This window comes from Chiloscyllium plagiosum, unplaced genomic scaffold (genome assembly GCF_037043375.1).
Source record: "Chiloscyllium plagiosum isolate Xiang-an unplaced genomic scaffold, Cpla_swu_hap1 HiC_scaffold_53X, whole genome shotgun sequence".
Classification (NCBI taxonomy): domain Eukaryota; kingdom Metazoa; phylum Chordata; class Chondrichthyes; order Orectolobiformes; family Hemiscylliidae; genus Chiloscyllium; species Chiloscyllium plagiosum.
Window position 1 is genome coordinate 11,358,991 of NW_028270191.1, and position 21,626 is coordinate 11,380,616.

At 44.3% G+C, this 21,626-nt stretch overlaps 1 protein-coding gene across 2 annotated transcripts in view; it reads left to right on the forward strand.

Moving 5' to 3' along the window:
• LOC122543384 (tumor necrosis factor receptor superfamily member 5-like) overlaps positions 1-21,626 on the forward strand; it is a 59,490-nt gene that overhangs the window by 24,041 nt on the left and 13,823 nt on the right. For both annotated transcript variants that reach the window (XM_043682062.2, XM_043682063.2), the window contains exons 4-5: positions 3,732-3,881; positions 19,334-19,403. In XM_043682062.2, coding sequence (XP_043537997.1) covers positions 3,732-3,881; positions 19,334-19,403 — 220 coding nt within the window. The remainder of the gene's footprint in view (positions 1-3,731; positions 3,882-19,333; positions 19,404-21,626) is intronic.

The window sequence follows — 21,626 nt, forward strand, 5'->3', positions numbered from 1 at the left end:
CCCGGGGAAAAAGTCTCTGACTGTCTACTCTATCTATTCCCCTGATCATCTTATAAACCTCTATCAAGTCACCCCTCATCCTTCGCCGTTCCAATGAGAAAAGGCCTAGCACTCTCAACCTATCCTCGTACGACCTATTCTCCATTCCAGGCAACATCCTGGTAAATCTCCTCTGCACCCTCTCCAAAGCTTCCACATCTTTCCTAAAGTGAGGTGACCAGAACTGCACACAGTACTCCAAATGTGGCCTAACCAAAGTCCTGTACAGCTGCAACATCACCTCACGACTCTTGAATTCAATCCCTCTGCTAATGAACGCTAATACACCAAAGGCCTTCTTACAAGCTCTATCCACCTGAGTGGCAACTTTCAAAGAGCTATGAACATAGACCCCAAGATCCCTCTGCTCCTCCACCTTACTAAGGACCCTACCATTAACCCTGTATTCCGCATTCTTATTTGTCCTTCCAAAATGGACAACTTGACAGGGTTGAACTCCATCTGCCACTCCTCAGCCCAGCTCTGCATCATATCTAAGTCCCTTTGCAGCCGACAACAGCCATCCTCACTATCCACAACTCCACCAATCTTTGTATCGTCTGCAAATTTACTGACCCACCCTTCGACTCCCTCTTCCAAGTCATTAATAAAAATTACAAACAGCAGAGGACCCAGAACTGATCCCTGCGGAACTCCACTTGTAACTGGGCTCCAGGCTGAATATTTACCATCTCCCACCACTCTCTGACTTCGACCGGTTGGCCAGTTCTCTATCCAACTGGCCAAACTTCCCACTATCCCATGCTTCCTGACTTTCCGCATAAGCCTACCATGGGGAACCTTATCAAATGCCTTACTAAAATCCATGTACACTACATCCACTGCTCTACCCTCATCCACATGCTTGGTCACCTCCTCAAAGAATTCAATAAGACTTGTAAGGCAAGACCTACCCCTCACAAATCCGTGCTGGCTGTCCCTAATCAAGCAGTGTCTTTCCAGATACTCATAAATCCTATCCCTCAGTACCCTTTCCATTACTTTGCCTACCACCAAAGTAAGACTAACTGGCCTGTAATTCCCGGGGTTATCCCTATTCCCTTTTTTGAACAGGAGCACAACATTCGCCACTCTCCAGTCCCCTGGCACCACCCCCATTGACAGTGAAGACAAAAAGATCATTGCCAACGGTTCTGCAATTTCCTCTCTTGCTTCCCACATAGTCCTAGGATATATCCCGTCAGGCCCGGGGGACTTATCTATCCTCAAGTTTTTCAAAATGCCCAACACATCTTCCTTCCTAACAAGTATCTCCTCTAGCTTACCAGTCCGTTGCATACTCTCCTCTTCAACAATACGGTCCCTCTTATTTGTAAATACTGAAGAAAAGTACTCATTCAAGACCTCTCCTATCTCTTCCGACTCAATACACAGTCTCCCACTACTGTCCTTGATCGGACCTACCCTCGTTCTCGTCATTCTCTTGTTTCTCACATACGAATAAAAGGCCTTGGGGTTATCCTTGATCCTACCTGCCAATGATTTTTCATGCCCTCTCTTAGCTCTCCTAATCCCTTTCTTCAGCTCACTCCTGGCTATCCTGTATCCCTCCAACACTCTGTCTGAACCTTGTTTCCTCAACCTTATGTAAGCCTCCTTCTTCCTCTTTACAAGACATTCAACCTCCCTCGTCAACCAAGGTTCCCTCACACGACCATCTCTTTCCTGCCTGACCGGTACATACATATCAAGGACACGTCGTATCTGTTCCTTGAAAAAGTTCCACATTTCCACGACATCCTTCCCTGACAGCCTATGCTCCCAATTTATGCTCCTCAGATCCTGTCTTGCAGCATCGTAATTACCCTTCCCCTAATTGTAAAACCTGCCCTGTTGCATGCACCTATCTCCCTCCATAACCAAGGTGAAAATCACAGAATTGTAGTCACCATCACCAAAATGCTCACCCACTAACAAGCCCATCACTTGTCCCGGTTCGTTACCAAGTACCAAATCCAATATGGCCTCCCCTCTGGCCGGACAATCTACATACTGAGTTAGAAAAGCTTCCTGGACACACTACACAAACACCGCCCCGTCCAATCTACTAGATCTAAAGAGCTTCCAATCAATATTTGGGAAATTGAAATCGCCCATGACTACCACCCTGTGGCTTCTGCACCTTTCCAAAATCTGTTTCCCAATCTGTTTCTCCACATCTCTGCTGCTATTGGGGAGCCTATAGTAAACACCCAACAAGGTGACTGTACCTTTCCTATTTCTGACTTCAGCCCGTACTACCTCCAAAGGCAGATCCCCCTCAAACTGCCTTTCTGCAGCCGTTATACCATTTCTAATTAGCAACGCCACCCCCCTCCTTTTTTACCACCCCCCTCCCAATCTTACTGAAACGTCTGTAACCAGGAACCTCCAACAACCATTCCTGTCCCTCTTCTATCCACGTTTCCGTGATGGCCACAACATCGTAGTCCCAAGTATCGATCCACACCTTAAGTTCACCCACCTTATTTCTGATACTCCTTGCGTTGAAGTATACATGCTTGAGCCCATCTTGGTGTCCGCAAGTACTCCCTGTCAGTGCTACCTTCTCCACAGCCTCCCTACATTCTTGGACATCCTGAAAAACAGCTAACCTAGTTAGCCTGTCGTAACCTTATTGAATGATTTTTTGGAAATCTGAATGCACCCCATCTAAGGTTTCCCTTGATCTGCCCTGTTTATTGCATCCTCAAAGAATTCTAACAGATTTTGTGAAACAGAATTCATTTTCCTTTCACAAAACCCTGCCGTGACTCTTCTTATTGCATTGTGATTTTCTACAGATCCTGCTGCTGCTTTAATAATGGATTCCAGTATTTTCCCAATGACAGATGTTGGGTTAATTGGCTGATTTAGTTTCCTGCTTTCTGTTTCTCTTCTTTCTTGAACAGAGGTGCTGTCTTTCCAGTGTCCAAAATCATGACAGATCTAAATAGTTTTAGGGCAATTGTCCCTGTTGGCAGAATGATTTATTGAGGGCCTGGTGATTGGTAAAATAACCAGAAGCAGCATGAGGAAAATCTTTTTAATGTAGACAGTGGTTAAGATCTGGAGTGCACTGCCTGAGATGGGAAATAGAGACATACTCAGTTGTGGCTTTCAAAAAGGCGTTTGATTAAATACCTCAAGAGGAAAGGTTAGCAGGAAGTTGGGGAATGGGACTAGCTGAATTGTGCTTGCTGGGAGCATGCACACAATGGGTCAAATGGTCTCCTCCTGTACAGTAGCCATTCTCCCTGTCCTATCTGAGCATTTTATCTGTGCACAGACCTAACTGCAACATAACAGGTACAAAATAAATTAGTTAAACAGTTTGAAATTACTGCATTGGAGAAGTTATGGTACTGGTACATAGTGCGGTCACTGAGCTCTGTTAATGCTGAGTGTATCAGAGCAGTTTTTGAGTTGTATTACATTTATTAGAGACTGTAGAACAAGGACCAACAATACTGAACATTTTGTATCTTAAAATCTCAACTGGGTCCTGTAGATGATTTGTGTGAAATGGGTTCAGCCTCCCCTTCATGTTTCTTTGTGATGAGACCCTGTAGGAGAGCCAGCCACTCTGTTAAATCCACCTAACTGAATTGGGGGTTGCCACTGCCAATTAGAGCAAGTGTAAAACCAACTCCAAAATATTAACAAGAATCTTGTTGTTTGGTGCTATACAGGGACGTTTCCAGTCAAACCATGTACGGTTAAATATAACACGGTTTGTGACTGCTTGGAAGGTTTCCACTGCGATAACATTACTGTTGATGGCTGTGAGAAGTGTACAAAACACAGCGCCTGTCCACCAGGGGAGGAGGTGGTGAGCAAAGGTGAGATATCAGTCTGTCTGTGCACTGCCTGTACTGCGACCCGAGTTTTATCTAATTACATCAATGAATTTGAAAACATTCACAAGCTCAAATAGCTTAGCACATCAGTGCACACTGACTCTGTAACTGATTGCCAAGGGAGTGCCAATTGACTCCCCATTCACACTTATTCATGGAAATCTATCCAAGCAGACTGGCATCAAGGTAACTACATAAATGTGCTGGTATGTGCCACAGCACATTAAAATTCATTGCAAAACCATCACCAGGATCTGCTGGTCCGAAATTGCAGCACAGCTTCAGCACAAAGAATGCTGTCAGCATGTCCACTTCTCACTGTATCTGTCAATTCTGCCTCCTACCCTCACTCTGTCAGTCACTTCTCTCTCCCCCGTGAGACCACACACCCACTTTCCTGCCACAACCACATCAGTTGGTTCCCCGACTGATCCAAAATGTATTTATCTCAGCCTAAAATGTACACAAAGACTCTGTGTCCACAGCTCTGTGGCAAGGAGTTCCAAAGACACTCAACCCTGTGAGAGAAGGACTTCCTCCTCATCTCGTTATTAAATTGGTGCTCTTTTATTCTGAGATTGTGCCCTCTGGTCCTAGATTCTCCTATGAGAGGAAACATTCTCTGTGTTTACCCTGACCGAGCCCCTGAAGAATCCTGTCAATGACCTCACCTCTCATCCTTCTTAACTCCAGTGAGTCAAGTCCCAACCTGTTTAGCCTTTGCTCATAAGACAGTCTCTCCCTCACAGGGATCAGCCTGGTGAACCTTCTCTGAATTGTCTCCTTGTCACTAGTTCATATAATTGCAGCAAAGAGCTGCTGTCGGAGGGAGGTATTCATAATATTTACTATAGTCTTCAGTTCTTCTCTTTATTTTCCTTCTACCCATAACGATGACTCTGAATTTAGATTGAAATGTTGGTAAATTAGCAATGATGAATATTTAAAGAAATGTTTGACAGTTCTCCAGGAATATACATTTCATTGTGATCAAAGAACTCCTCGTTGAAAGAGATCCATCCATGACTAATTATTGAGGCTAATGTCAGCATTAACTGAGGAGAGAAATTTCAGAATATTGCCAGGAAGAGGAGTAAGCCCTGATGAACGAATGGAAGAGTTTTAGAAACCAGCAAAAGGTGACCAAAATAACTAACAAAGGAGAAGAAAGTAGACTGAAAGTAAATGAGTCAAAAATCAACAAACCGATTGCAAGATCTTGTATTCAGTGGAGAAGAATAACAAAAGCAAATGGTGGCCCCTTGGATGTAAAAGCAATCAAAATTAATTTGGGAAATGACTGCAGAAATTCTGTACAAATATTTTGTCTGTCTTCAAGAGACAAAACCAAGGCTTAAAGGAAAGGGTGGACCAAGAGTCTAATAAGAGTGAGAAACTTAAGAGTTTTCTGAAAGAGAAAGGTACCACAGAAATAAATCCTGACTCAAATCAAACAAATTCCCAGGGCCTTGTGCCTTGCCTCCTAGGGCTGTAAGAGAGAGAGAGCTTCAAAGGTAATGGATGCACTGATTATGATTTTCCAAAACTGCTTAGATTCTGGAACAGTCCGAGTGAATGGAAGTTTTCAATTGTTAAGAAAGGGGAGGTAGAAAAATAGGGATGACAGGCTAGTTAGCCTGTCAATAATAGGGAAATTGCTAGAATCTCTCACTAAGGTGGTCATAGTTATAGAGTCATAGAGATGTACAGCATGGAAACAAACACTTCAGTCCAACTCGTCCATGCCGACCAGATATCCCAAACTAATCTAGTCCCATTTGTCAGCACTTGGTCCATATCCCTCCAAACCCTTCCTATTCATATACCCATCCAAATGCCTTTCAACTTCCCAAATATTGATTGGAAGCTCTTTAGATCTAGTAGATTGGATGGGTCGGTGTTTGTGCAGTGTGTCCAGGAAGCTTTTCTAACTCAGTATGTAGATTGTCTGACCAGAGGGGAGGCCATTTTGGATTTGGTACTCGGTAATGAACTGGGACAAGTGATGGGCTTGTTAGTGGGTGAACATTTTGGTGATGGTGACCACAATTCTGTGACTTTCACCTTGGTTATGGAGAGAGATAGGTGCGTGCAACAGGGTAGGTTTTACAATTGGGGGAAGGGTAATTACGATGCTGTAAGACAGGATCTGAGGAGCATAAGTAGGGAGCATAGGCTGTCAGGGAAGGATGTCGTGGAAATGTGGAACTTTTTCAAGGAACAGATACGACGTGTCCTTGATATGTATGTACCGGTCAGGCAGGAAAGAGATGGTCGTGTGAGGGAACCTTGGTTGACGAGGGAGGTTGAATGTCTTGTAAAGAGGAAGAAGGAGGCTTACATAAGGTTGAGGAAACAGGGTTCAGACAGAGCAGTGGAGGGATACAGGATAGCCAGAAGGGACCTGAAGAAAGGGATTAGGAGAGCCAAGAGAGGGCATGAAAAATCTCTGGCGGATAGGATCAAGGATAACCCAAAGGCATTTTATGCGTATGTGAGAAACAAGAGAATGACGAGAACGAGGGTAGGTCCAATCAAGGACAGTAGTGGGAGACTGTGTATTGAGTCGGAAGAGATAGGAGAGGTCTTGAATGAGTACTTTTCTTCAGTATTTACGAATGAGAGGAACCGTATTGTTGAAGAGGAGAGTGTGAAACGGACTGGTAAGCTAGAGGAGATACATGTTAGGAAGGAAGATGTGTTGGATATTTTGAACAACTTGAGGATAGACAAGTCCCCCGGGCCTGATGGGATATATCCTAGGATTATGTGGGAAGCAAGAGAGGAAATTGCAGTAGCGTTGGCAATGATCTTTTCATCTTCACTGTCAACGGGGGTGGTACCAGGGGACTGGAGAGTGGCGAATGTTGTGCCCCTGTTCAAAAAAGGGAATAGGGATAACCCCGGGAATTACAGGCCAGTTAGTCTTACTTCGGTGGTAGGTAAAGTAATGGAAAGGGTACTGAGGGATAGGATTTATGAGTATCTGGAAAGGCACTGCTTGATTAGGGACAGCCAGCACGGATTTGTGAAGGGTAGGTCTTGCCTTACAAGTCTGATTGAATTCTTTGAGGAGGTGACCAAGCATGTGGATGAGGGTAGAGCAGTGGATGTCGTATACATGGATTTTAGTAAGGCATTTGATAAGGTTCCCCATGGTAGGCTTATGCGGAAAGTCAGGAGGCATGGGATAGAGGGAAATTTGGCCAATTGGATAGAAAACTGGCTAACCGGTCGAAGTCAGAGAGTGGTGGTAGATGGTAAATATTCAGCCTGGAGCCCAGTTACAAGTGGATTTCGGCAGGGATCAGTTCTGGGTCCTCTGCTGTTTGTAATTTTTATTAATGACTTGGATGAGGGAGTCGAAGGGTGGGTCAGTAAATTTGCAGATGATACGAAGATTGGTGGAGTTGTGGATAGTGAGGATGGCTGTTGTCGGGCTGCAAAGGGACTTGGATATGATGCAGAGCTGGGCTGAGGAATGGCAGATGGAGTTCAACCCTGCCAAGTGTGAGGTTGTCCATTTTGGAAAGACAAATAAGAATGCGGAATACAGGGTTAACGGTAGGGTTCTTAGTAAGGTGGAGGAGCAGAGGGATCGTGGGGTCTATGTTCATAGGTCTTTGAAAATTGCCACTCAGGTGGATAGAGCTTGTAAGAAGGCCTATGGTGTATTAGCGTTCATTAGCAGAGGGATTGAATTCAAGAATCGTGAAGTGATGTTGCAACTGTACAGGACTTTGGTAAGGCCACATTTGGAGTACTGTGTGCAGTTCTGGTCGCCTCACTTTAGGAAAGATGTGGAAGCTTTGGAGAGGGTGCAGAGAAGATTTACCAGGATGTTGCCTGGAATGGAGAATAAGTCGTACGAGGATAAGTTGAGAGTGCTAGACCTTTTCTCATTGGAACGACGAAGGATGAGGGGTGACTTGATAGAGGTTTATAAGATGATCAGAGGAATAGATAGAGTAGACAGTCAGAAACTTTTTCCCCGGGTACAACAGAGTGTTACAAGGGGACATAAATTTAAGGTGAAGGGTGGAAGGTATAGGGGAGATGTCAGGGGTGGGTTCTTTACCCAGAGAGTGGTGGGGGCATGGAATACGCTGCCTGTGGGAGTGGTAGAGTCAGAATCTTTGGTGACCTTTAAGCGGCAATTGGATAGGTACATGGATAGGTGCTTAAGCTAGGACAAATGTTCGGTACAACATCATGGGCCGAAGGGCCTGTTCTGTGCTGTATTGTTCTATGTTCTATGTTCTAAATGCTGTAATTGTACCACTTCCTCTGGCAGCTCATTCCATACACGTACCACCCTCTGTGTGAAAAAGTTGCCCCTTAGGTCCCTTTTATATCTTTCCCCTCTCACCCTAAACCTATGCCCTCTAGTTCTGGACTCCCCCACCCCAGGGAAAATACTTTGTCTATTTATCCTATCCATGCCCCTCATGATTTTGTAAACCTCTATAAGGTCACCCCTCAGCCTCCGATGCTCCAGGGAAAACAGCCCCAGCCTATTCAATCTCTCCCTATAGTTCAAATCCTCCAAACCTGGCAACGTCTTTGTAAATCCTTTTTCTGAACCTTTTTGAGTTTCACAACATCTTTCCGACAGGAAGGAGACCAGTATTGCACACAATATTCCAAAAGTGGCCGAACCCACCAAATCCTATACAGCCGCAACATGACCTCCCAACTCCTATACTCAGTGCTCTGATCAATAAAAGAAAGCATACCAAATGCCTTCTTCACTATCCTATCTACCTGCGACACTACTTTCAAGGAGCTATGAACCCGCACTCCAAGGTCTCTTTGTTCAGCAACACTCCCTAGGACCTTATCATTAAGTGTATAAGCCCTGCTAATATTTCCTTTCCAAAATGCAGCAGCTCACATTATTCTGAATTAAACTCCATCTGCCACTCCTTAGCCCACTGGCCCATCTGATCAAGATCCCGTTGTAATCTGAGGTAACCCTCTTCGCTGTCCACTATGCCTCCAATTTTGGTGTAATCTGCAAACTTACCTGCTATACCTCCTATGTTCATATCCAACTTACTAATATAAATGATAAAAAGTAGTGGACCCAGCACTGATCCTTGTGGGACTCCACTGGTCACAGGCCTCCAGTCTGAAAAACAACCCTCCACCACCAGATCTTCTACCTTTGAGCCAGTTCTGTATCCAAATGGCTAGTTCTCCCTGTATTCCATGAGATCTAACCTTGCTAACCAGCCTCTCATGGGGAACCTTGTCGAAGGTCTTACTGAAGTCCATATAGATCACATCTACTGCTCTGCACTCATCAATGTTCTTTTTGTTACTTTTTCAAAAAACTCAATCAAGTTTGTGAGACATGATTTCCCACGCACAAAGCCATGTTGACTTTCCCTAATCAGTCCTTGCCTTTCCAAATACATGTAAATCCTGTCCCTCAGGATTCTCTCCCACTGTTCTGGGGAAAAACACTAGTCTCTGAGTCAGAATCTGGATTCAATGACAGAGTTTATTGCACAAGTTTATTGCTCCGGGGTGAGAAAGACACCAACAGCACAGTGGTCAGCTGCAAGTCTTCTCTTGATCCGGAGCACATGACAAGAAACTTTTATACCTCTAGTGATACGATAGGTCAATGATGAGATTATTTTCTTTGCCATAAACAAGCCATGTTTCGTTGCAGAATCACTGGTAGTTTTGATACAGTCTTTGTCAGTTCCAGCGCAGCCTTTGTTAATTTCCACATGGTAATTGTCAGTTTCAGTTTAGACATTGTCCGTTTCGATGTGTGCATGGAAATCCATTGCTGTAGTAATGGGCGCCAATCGCTCTCCCTGAGAAGGACGATTAGTGCAGCCCTGGCTATTAGCATTTCGTATTGAGTCTGTATCAGTCTGTTAGCATTTCTGTAAGAGGTATTGGCTGGACCCAGACACTTCGGCGGACAATGTTTGTTACTCGTGTATTCTCTCCTCCACCCACCCAAAACTGGGTTGTGAATGCATTGTGCTGGCATCCTGGTGGCCCCATGCAGTGTCTGTAACTGCTCTGCTGTTTCTCTCCATATTGTGATCCTGCGGCCATCTTGTGTGTCAAGTTGGCCAACTAATGGCTCAGCGGCCATCTTGTGTGTCCATGTGCTCAGTGTCACCCTGCCCCTTGCCATTTCCCTCTTCACCACCGACGTCAGACTCACCGGTCTATAGTTTCCTGGCTTGTCCTTTATCACCTTTCTTAAATAATGGTACCACGTTAGCCAACTTTCAGTCTTCTGGCACCTCACCTGTGACTATCGATGATACAAATATCTCAGCAAGAGGCCCAGCAATCATTTCCCTAGCTTCCCACAGAGTTCTCAGGTATACCCGATCAAGTCCTGGGGATTTATCCACTTTTATGTGTTTCAAGACATCCAGCACTTCCTCTTCTGTAATCTGGACATTTTGCAAGATGTCACCATCTGTTTCCCTCCATTCTATACCTTCCATGTCCTTCTCCACAGTAAATACTGATGCAAAATACTCGTTTAGTATCTTCCCCCAAATGCTGCGGATCCATACAAAGGCTGCCTTGCTGATCTTTGAGGGGCCCTATTCTCTCCCTAGTTACCCTTTTGTCCTTAATGTATTTGTAATTCTCCTTAACTCTTTGCCAAAGCTATCTCATGTCCCTTTTTTGCCCTCCTGATTTCCCTCTTAAGTACATTCCTATTACCTTTATACTCTTCTGAGGATTCACTCGATCTCTCCTGTCTATACCTGACATATGCTTCCTTCTTTTTCTGAACCAAACCCTCAATTTCTTTAGTCATCCAGCACTCACTATACCTACCAGCCTTCCCTTTCACCCTGACAGGAATATACTTTCTCTGGATTCTCGTTATCTCATTTCTGAAGGCTTCCCATTTTCCAGCCATCCCTTTACCTGCAAACATCTGCCCCCAATCAGCTTTCGAAAGTTCTTGCCTAATACCGTCAAAATTAGCCTTCCTCCAGTTTAGAACTTCAACTTTTAGATCTGGCCTATCCTTTTCCATCATTATTTTAAATCTAATAGAATTATGGTCGCTGGCCCCAAAGTGCTCCCTCACTGACACTTCAGTCACCTGCCCTGCCTTATTTCCCAAGAGTAGGTCAGGTTTTGCACCTTCTCTAGTAGGTACATCCACATACTGACTCAGAAAACTTTCTTGTACACTTAACAAATTCCTCTCCATCTAAACCCTTAACACTATGGCAGTCCCAGTGTATGTTTGGAAAGTTAAAGTCCCCTACCATGACCACCCTATTATTCTTACAGGTAGCGGAGATCTCCTTACAAGTTTGTTTCTCAATTTCCCTCTAACTATTGGGGGGGGGGGGTCTATAATACAATCCCAATAAGGTGATCATCCCTTTCTTATTTCTCAGTTCCACCCAAATAACTTTCCTGGATGTATTTCCGGGAATATCCCCCCTCAGTACAGCTGTAATGCTATCCCTTATCAAAAATGCCACTCCCCCTCCTCTCTTGCCCCCCTTTCTATCCTTCCTGTAGTATTTGTATTCTTGAGCATTAAGTTGCCAGTCCTGTCCATCCCTGAGCCATGTTTCTGTAATTGCGATGATATCCCAGTCCCATGTTCCTAACCATACCCTGAGTTCACCTGCCTTCCCTGTAAGGCCCCTTGCATTGAAATAAACGCAGTTTAATTTATCTGTCCTACCTTGTTCTCTGCTTTGTTCCTGCCTGCCCTGACTGTTTGACTGACTGCTTTTCTCACTTGTACCAGTCTCAGATTGATCTCTTTCCTCACTATCACCCTGGGTCCCACCATCCCACTCCTTACTAGTTTACATCCTCCTGAACAGCTCTAGCAAATCTCCCTGCCAGTATATTAGTCCCCTTCCAATACAGGTGAACCCATCCTTCCTGTACAGGTCACTTCTACCCCAGAAGAGATTCCAATGGTCCAAAAATGTGAATCCTTCTCCCATGCACCAGCTCTTCAGTCACACATTCATCTGTTCTGTCATCCTATTCCTACCCTCACTAGCTCACAGCACCGGGAGTAATCCAGATATTACTACCCTTGGACCTCCTTTTTAAAATCCTGCCTAACTTTCTATATTCTCCCTTCCTATGTTGTTGGTACCAATGTGTACAATGATCTCTTGCTGGTCCCTCTCCCCCGTGAGAACATTCTGCACCCTCTCTGAGACATCCTTGATCCTGGCACCAGGGAGGCAACATACCATTCTGATTTTTCGCTGCTGGCTGCAGAAATGTCTGTCTGTGCCCTGACTAGAGAGTCCCCCAACACAATCGATTGCTTGGAACCCGATATTCTCCTTATTACATTAAAGCCAGTTTTGATACTAGAAACTTGGCTGTTCATGCTATGTTCCCCTGAAAGTCTATAATTCCCTACATTTTCCAAAACAGCGTACTTGTTTCAAATGGGGATAGCCACAGAAGACTTCTGTACTACCCACGTACCTCTCCTACTTTTCTTGAGTTAACCCATCTACCTGACTATCTGCGGCTTTTCACCCTCCATATAACTACCATCCACCACACCCCCTAGCTCCTGTAAATACCTCACTGCCTCTGACTGTCGCTCCAACTGATTCATTTGATTTGACAGGATTCACAACCAATGACATTTATTGCAGATAGAATGCTCAGTAACTCTTAAACTCTCCTGAAACTTCCACATCCAACAGGAAGAGCATATCACTCTACTGAAGGCCGTTTTGCTCCTTCCGATCTACAGCCCCAGAAAATAGCACCATCTTATTGCTCTACAAAACACTGCTCCAGGCTAACTTAATACTTATGGCACTTATTTTTAAAATTTAATCAAGAGACAGATCCCAATAAAAACATATAATCAAGAAAGGACCCACTCTACTCACTATTGTAGATTTACAGCAAAGCTATTAAAACTGTTTACTTATCTGTTTCTGTGCCATGACCGCTCCCAAACAGGTTCCTCCAAGATCAGTTGTGAAATTCGCTTTTTAAGTCTTCCTAGACACACTCCAATGTCCAGCGATATATGAATTCAAACAGCAATGGCACTAACTGTGCAGGTTCACTGCTGTTTCAGTTAGCAGTGTAGGTTTCTTTTTCCCTCTCCCTTACAGACAATGAGCTTGCTGCCATTGTCTGTCTTCCTCCCCTTTTTTTTCTCCAAAGTTCCAAAACAATGCAACAGCATATCCAACAGTAATTGCTGCTCCTGGAATTCGAGGAAATCACCTCCAACACCTAAAATACCTCAACGAAGGAGCAGCCTATGACAACCGGAAATTTTTCCTGTCCTCCATCTTGGATTACCCAGAATCCTTATTGGATCATGACCCAATCATCACTTTATTGTTCACAAGGCCTTTGGGTATATAGCCATTGTCAGCACAGACATTATTGGCTTAGCAGTAAGTGTCTGCTGATGGGATGGGTACACTCCAGTACCTCTGAGTCAGTGATCTTTTAATTCACCCAGGCGACATGAGCATTGCTGGCTGGCCAGCATTTATTGCCTATTCCTAGTTGCCCCCCCTTGAGAAGGTAGGGGTGAGCTGCCTTCTTGAACTGCTGAAGTCCACGTGCTGTAGGTTGACTCTCAATGCCCTTAGGGAAGGAATTCCAGGGTTTTAACCCAGTGACAATGAAGGAACAGTCAGAATGGTGAGTGGCTCGGAGGGGAACTTGCAGGTGGTGGTGTTCCCATGTATCTGCTGCTCTTGGTCTTCAAGGGAGTAGTTGTGGGTTTGGAAGATGCAGTCTGAGGATTTTGGTGAATTTCTGCAGTGCATCTTGTAGATGGTACACACTGCTGCTACAGAGCGTCAGTGGGGGAGGGAGTGGATGTTTTTGGATGTGCTGCCAATCAAGTGGGTTGCTTTGTCCTGGATGGTGTCAAGCTTAGAGTCATAGAGGTGTACAGCATGGAAATTCTTGAGTGTTACTGCACCACTTGTAACCATTGCATTTATGTGGTGAGTCCAGTTGAGTTTCTGATCAACAGTAACCCCCAAGGATGTTGATAGTGGGGGATTTAGTGATGGTAATATCATTGAATATCATGGGGCAGTTGTTAGATTGACTCTCATTGGAGATAGTCATTGCCTGGCATTTGTGTGGTGCGAATGTTATTTGCCACTTATCAGCCCAAGCCTGGATATTGTGTGGAAGCCCAAGTCTTCTGCATTTGAATATGGACTGCTTCAGTATCTGAGGAGTTGTGAGTGGTGCTGAACACTGATTAATCATCAGCACCTGACCTTATGATGGAGAAAGGTCATTGCTGAAGTAGCTGAAGATGGTTGGGCCTAAGACACTACCCTGAGGAGCTCTAGCAGAGCTATCCTGGAGCAAACATAACTGACCTCCATAACCACAGCTATCTTCCTTTTGTGCCAGGTATGACTCCAGGCAATGGAGAGTTTTCTTCAGTTCCAGTTTTGCCAGGGCTCCTTGGTGCCACACATGGACAAATGCAGCCTTGATGTTAAGGTGTCACTGTCACCTCCCCTCTGGAGTTCAACTCTTTCTTTCTTTCGTCCATGTTTGAACCAAGGCTATAGTGAGTGGCCCTGGTGGAACCCAAACTGGGTGTCAGTGAGCATGCTATTGATGCCACCTTCCACCGCTTTACTGATCGTGTAAACTGATTGGGCAGTAATTGGGTGGGTTAGAACATGCCTGGGCAATTTTCCGCATTGTTGGGTAGATGCCAGTCTCGTCACCATTGGAAGAGATGACAAAGATACATCTGAGGCAGCTAAGGTTGAAACTTGTCAACTTTTTCTCCAACCTAACATTTATTATCCAGATCTCAAACTGTAAGAGGAGGAGTTCACTGGTAGATTTGCAGTTTGTTTCTCAGGCAGGTTCTTGTTGTTTCACATTCTCTTATTCAGCTTGGACATAGCAGTGGCAACGATTGTGGTGTGTGCACATGTACGTGCCTACATGCCAGCAAGCAAATATGCAGCAAATCCCTTTCATTGCAAGGGGATTGGAGGACAAGAATCAAGACCAAATGGAAAAATATCTTGTTGAATTGTATAAGGCTTGTGTGCAATTTTGGTCACTGTGTTTAAGGAAAGATATGCTTGCATTGGAGGCACAGTACAGCAAAGATTCACTGGGTTAGTACTTGATATGAGAGGTTTGCCCTAGGATGAAAATCTGAGTACATTGCGTACATATTCTATGAAGTTTAGCAGAGTGAGAAGTGATCTCATACAAGATACTTCGCGTCAGTCTTCACAGTGGAAGACATGAGTAATATCCCAACAATTAAAGGGAGTCAGGGGGCTGAGTTGAGTATGGTTGCCATTACAAAAGAGAAAGTGCTAGAAAAGCTAAAAGGTCTTAAAATTGATAAATCTCCTGGCCCCAATGGGCTACATCCTAGAGTTCTGAGAGAAGTGGCTGAGGAAATAGCGGAGGCGTTGGTTGAGATCTTTCAAAAGTCACTGGAGTCAGGGAAAGTCCCGGATGATTGGAAGATCGCTGTTGTAACCCCCTTGTTCAAGAAAGGATCAAGACAAAAGATGGAAAATTATAGGCCAATTAGCCTAACCTCGGTTGTTGGTAAAATTCTAGAATCCATCATTAAGGATGAGGTTTCTAAATTCTTGGAAGAGCAGGATCGGATTAGAACAAGTCAACATGGATTTAGTAAGAGGAGGTCATGCCTGACAAACCTGTTGGAATTCTTTGAAGAGGTGACAAATAGGTTAGACCAGGGAAACCCAGTGGATGTGGTCTACCTATACTTCCAAAAGGCCTTTGATAAGGTGCCACATGGGAGGCTGCTGAGCAAGGTGAGGGCCCATGGTGTTCGAGGTGAGCTACTGGTATGGATTGAGGATTGGCTGTCTGACAGAAGGCAGAGAGTTGGGATAAAAGGTTTTTTTTGGAATGGCAGCCGGTGACAAGTGGTGTCCCGCAGGGTTCAGTGTTGGGGCTGCAGCTGTTCACGTTATATATTAATGATCTGTATGAAGGGACTGGGGGCATTCTAGCGAAGTTTGCCGATGATACAAAGTTAGGTGGACAGGCAGGGAGTACTGAGGAAGTGGGGAGACTGCAGAAGGATCTAGACAGTTTGGGAGAGTGGACCAGGAAAAAAGAATAGAAGCATGGACTACTTTCTAAACGGTGAGAAAATTCGTAAAGCCAAAATACAAAGGGAGTGCTAGTTGAGGATTCTCTAAAGGTAAACATGCAGGTTGAGTCCATGATTAAGAAAGCGAATGCAATGTTGTCATTTATCTCAAGAGGGTTGGAATATAAAAGCACCGTTGTGCTACTGAGACTTTATAAAGCTCTGGTTAGGCCCCATTTGGAGTACTGTGTCCAGTTTTGGTCCCCACACCTCAGGAAGGACATACTGGCACTGGAGCGTGTCCAGCGGAGATTCACACGGATGATCCCTGGAATGGTAGTTCTAACATATGAGGAACGGCTGAGGATCCTGGGATTGTATTCATTGGAGTTTAGAAGATTAAGGGGAGATCTAATAGAAACTTACAAGATAATACATAGCTTGGAGAGGGTGGACGCTAGGAAATTGTTTCCATTAGGCGAGGAGACTAGGACCCGTGGACACAGCCTTAGAATTAGAGGGGGTAAATTCAGAACAGAAATGCGGAGACATTTCTTCAGCCAGAGAGTGGTGGGCCTGTGGAATTCCTTGCCGCAGAGTGCAGTGGAGGCTGGGACACTAAATGTCTTCAAGGCAGAGATTGATAAATTCTTGATGTCACAAGGAATTAAGGGCTACGGGGAGAATGCGGGTAGTGGAGTTGAAATGCCCATCAGCCATGATTGAATGGCGGAGTGGACTCGATGGGCCGAATGGCCTTACTTCCGCTCCTATGTCTTATGGTCTTAAGATTTTGATGGGGCTTGATAGGGTATGTGCAGCGAGGTTGTTTCCTATGGCTGGGGAGCCGAGAACTTGGAGACACAGTCTCAGGATTAGGCTCTGGTTAGGTCCACTTGGAGTGCTGTGAGCAGATCTGGGCAACACACTTTAGCAAGGATATATTGACCTTGAGGGGAATGCAACATCAGCTTACAAGAATAATACCTGGAGTGCAGAGATTAGGTTCCAAGGAGAGATTGTACAATTTGACCCGTTTTCTCTTTCTAGAATTTAAAGTTGTAAGGGGTGATCTGATCGATCTCTTAATGATCTTAACAGGAGAAGACAAGGTAAATAAAGATAGGCTATTTCTACTGGCTGGAGATCCTAGATCAAGGAGGCTTAGTCTGAGAATTCAGGCCAGACCATGCAGGAGAAATGTTAGGAAGCACTTCTACACACAAAAAGGGTGGGAGAGGTTTTGAACCAATGGATGGTTGATCAATTGTTAATCTTAAATTTGAGATAGAGACGTTTTTGTTATGCAAAGGTATTAAGGGATATGGGCCAAAGGCAGGTATATGGACTGAAGTCTCAGATCAGCCATGATCTCATTGAATGGTGGAACAGACACGAGGGGCTGAATGGCCTCCTATGTTCCTCTGACAGGATGATTATTTCCAACTGCAATGAGGAGAAATTGTAAATCTTTGGAACTCTATACCCCAGAGAACTTTGGATATTTGTAGATCCAAAGTTGAGATTGATGCACCCTCGGGTGCTGCGACGCTCCCTGGGCACTGCGACGCTCCCTCAGTGCTGACCCTCCAACAGTGTAGGCCTATATAATTTTATTTTCTAAATTTGAGATTGTGGACAAAAATTGGGGGGGGGGGGGGAGAAAAAGTGACTGTTTTAACGCCAAGGGCTGTGGAAGGAACTGCTGCACTTTTAAAAACAAGCTATTAAAATTTGTTTGCATTGTGTTTATCTTGCCCACGGCCTGGACAGAGCAGCAACAATGTTCATAGATGGCATGGCATAGGAGTGTGCGAGCAGATTGAAATTTGGCCAACAAGAAGGAGCTGATTGGTCACAATTATACAAACCTGTTGTGAATGCCAAAGATTGACACCAAATCTGTGATTGTTCAGTTGGCCAGGAACCAACTTGTGGTATGAACAGTAGTGCTGGAAGGGAAATAGCTCTCACTCTCTCTGACTTTCCTTTTGTTTATCATAAATTGTAGTTCTTGTCAAATACAGAAATCTGGTCAGTGTTTTCTGTTAACTTGGTTCCAACAGACAGGTAAATTGGGGACTTTGTCTACATCAATTCAGTCACTAACTTCTGTGGCATCCCTGAGAGTAGCAGAAGTTGAGAGTCAGCGCACGTTCCCAGTTGGGTTGGGTCAATAGTGTCAGCTTTGACCACATGCTTAAGTCTGCTGTGGGACGTGAACTTGACTCTTTGCCTCAGAGGGAACCACTGCTCTCACTTGCTGTGTTGTGTTGACCAAAATCTGCCAGAGCAGTAATAGGAGTGTTCCAATGGACCTTGACAGCTGAGACAAAGAGAAAGTTCTGAAATCAGACAGAATTTCTGTTTATAATGAGCAATGACTTCTATTGAAGCAGAATCTTTTTATTTAAATTGAGGAAAAGTGCAGAATGCTGGAATGCACTGGGATCGAGATGACCTTGTGAATCCCAAAAAGTCAGTAACAATTCTGATTTCCAACATTCATTGGTTCTCTTGGGTGTTTTTTTTACAAAAGATCAGTATAGTAATAATTAGTTGCAGTAATAATAAATGAAATGTTGGTCTTTATTGTAAGAGTATAAAAAATAGGGAAGTCATTTTACAACTGGATAGGCCATTGGTTAAACTGCACCTGGAGTGATGTGTACTGTTTTGGTCTCCTTCCTCGAGGAAGGACATACTTATATGGAAGGAATTGAGGATTTGGCTGATTCCTGGGAAGAAGGGTTTGCCTTGAGAGGAAAGGTTGAGCGGGTTGGGCTGATACTTATTGCCGTTTCGAAGAATGAATGGGATTTAATTGAAATCTTAAGGCCCTGAAGGAACTTGACCGGATAGATGCCAAGAAGGTATTTCTCCATGCATGGGTATCTAGAACTGGGGGACGTTGTTTAAAAATGAAATCCAGTTAGGATGGAGAGGAGGTGAAATTTATTTTCTCATAAGGTCGTTAGTCAATGGAATCCATTTGAAGAGACTGGTTGAGGCTGGATCATTGAATAGATTCAGAGCTGGGTTTGACAGTTTTCTGATCGATAGTGGAGTCAAGGGTTATGGGATAGACATTGGGTAGAAGAATGGAGTCAGGGACACTATCAGACCAGCCATGATTGTGTTAAAATGTAGTGCAGCCTGAAGTGGCTAAATAGCCAATCCTGCATATTATAATCCTATTACAATTTTATGAAAGTGAGGTCAGGAGTGTACATAACTGGGATCTCTACTGCTCAGTGTTTGTCATTGCAACTCAGACTAGAACTGTGATAAACACCTCATTATAAGAACTGACTGCTCAAACCTTGTTCTTCAGGAGCTTACAGGAAAGACACAGAATGCCGCCGTCAAGAAACTGGGAGTATTTCACCTGAAGAAGGGACAGGGTGAGTTGACTGTGAGATAACTTTCATTCCAACAGATTTGCAGATATGGCCTACCAATGTCCCGGTAGCATCAGTCTTTCCTCTTCACCAGATTTCGCTCTGTCCCTCTCGCCCTGTGGCCTTCTCGCGCTCGCTCTCTCTCTCGCTCACTCTCTCTTGCTCTGTCTGTTGCTTGCTTGCTCGCTCTCTGTCTGTCGCTTGCTCTCTCTGTATGTCGCTCTCTCGCTCTCTCTCTCTCGCTGTCACTCACTCTCACTCTCTCTCTGTCTATTGCTCGCTCTCGCTTTTTTGCTGTCTGTCGCTCGCTCTCTTGCTGTCTGTCACTCTCGCTCTCTCGCTGTCGCTCGCTTGCTCTCTCTGTCGCTCGCTCTTTCGCTGTCTGTCACTCGCTCTCGCTTTCTGTCACTCGCTCTCGCTCTCTCGCTGTCTATCGCTCACGCTCTCTCTCTCTCTCTGTGTCGCTGTCTCTGTCTCTCTATCTCTCGGCATTAACTCTGGGTCCCCCCCCTCCGTGTGCTGGCATTGACTCTGGGTATCTGTCTCTGTCTCTCTCAGTTGCTAAATCCTATTGATGTGTAGTTGCATGGGTTTTGACAGCCTTTGTTATCCCCTTTCAGTTCAGGATCCTGAATTGTGTGTTGACCAGATCCTGAGTGATGTTTCCCAAGTTACTACAGTTGCATGTGGAAGCCCCAAATTATCAACCTCCTTCAGTGAAGAGAAATGAACTGGCTCACCTTTTTTTTTTTCACCCACCCTCTCAGTTGGAACAAGCTCAGGTTATAAAGGAGCCCCTCGTTTGATAATATCTTTTTCCCAGACCAAATGAATTTATATTTTGACAGGAACCAATTTAATCAAGCTTTCTAAACAAAATAGTGAATTTTATTTTACTAAATGTGAAAATAATTAATAGCATCTTGTATATGCACTGTTTGGAATAAAAAAGTGAGTCTAAAATGAGACAAAGGCTAAAGGTTACATGGATTCGTCTCACTTGGTGATTTGTGAAGTGTACAAAGTAAAATGTTGACAGTTGAACATTTTGGGATTCTTGTCATTACAGTTAATTGAAATCCTTTTGTTTTAATTCTGAATTCCTATAATTCCTTTATATGGTGGTTGGCTGGCAGTACTGAGTTGTCCTGTTTTCCTTCTGACTGGCTAGTTGGCATCTAGCACTCCGTAGGCAAACTTTTACCTGCAATACAGGGGTGACGAGTGGGTGGTTCTTTGACTCTGACCTTCACAGCCCATTCTAACTTGAACCCGGGCTAGTAACATGAATACCTTTGTTTTTATCCCCTTTTAAAAAGATATTCATGGAACGACAAAGCATAAACATCTGCACAAGTTGGTTTTCTGCTGAGTGGGGTAAGATAGCCATAACCACCTCCCCCTCCATTGTGTCTTTTTGTTGTGTCTATTTGATGTTTCCATGATACTTTGCAGGTGTGGTATTCCATTGGTCCCACACTGGACTTTGCGAAACAGCGCTGAATTTACATCCACATCTATTCTTGTCTTTAGCAATCCTCGCGTTTTTCCTTTCTAAAATAAATTTGTAATTAAAAGTTAAAAATGTCCATAGTATATGGAGTTTCTGATCTGTCTTCATGATAATGAAAGCAGGAATTAGAACAGTCTGCAATGTTTCTGCAGTCATGGGTTCTCAGTGTCATCTCTGAGCCTCACCTTATCAAATGTCCACAGCCGCTGTCCAGCAAGGAAGGTCAGAAACCATAACCCCAAAGCATGCCATTCCACGCTTACACCACTCACTCACTCACCTCCCTACCTCCCGGGGCTGCACTCACCTTTTCAGGATTACACCACTACCCCAGTGAAAGAAAGAGAGACTTGCATTTCAAAGCACCTTTGCGGCCAGCAAATGTTTTTTATCAACTACAGTATTTTAATGTGGGAAATGTTTCGTTAGGAAGAGCTTCTGCTCTCCTGCTCCTCTGATGCTGCCTGACCAGCTGTGCTTTTCCAGCACCACACCCTCTACTCTGATCTCCAGCATCTGCAGTCCTCACTTTCTCCTGAAAAGTAAATGATATCTTGGCTAATGTCTCCTCTGAAAGATGGTACCTTTGGCAGTGCAACACTGTTGATGTAATATTGGGAGTGTTGATCTGCAAAATATGCTGAAGTCACTATAATAAGACGTGAACTTTGATCTTCTAACTCAGAGGATAGAGGACTGCCGACAGTTCTTCT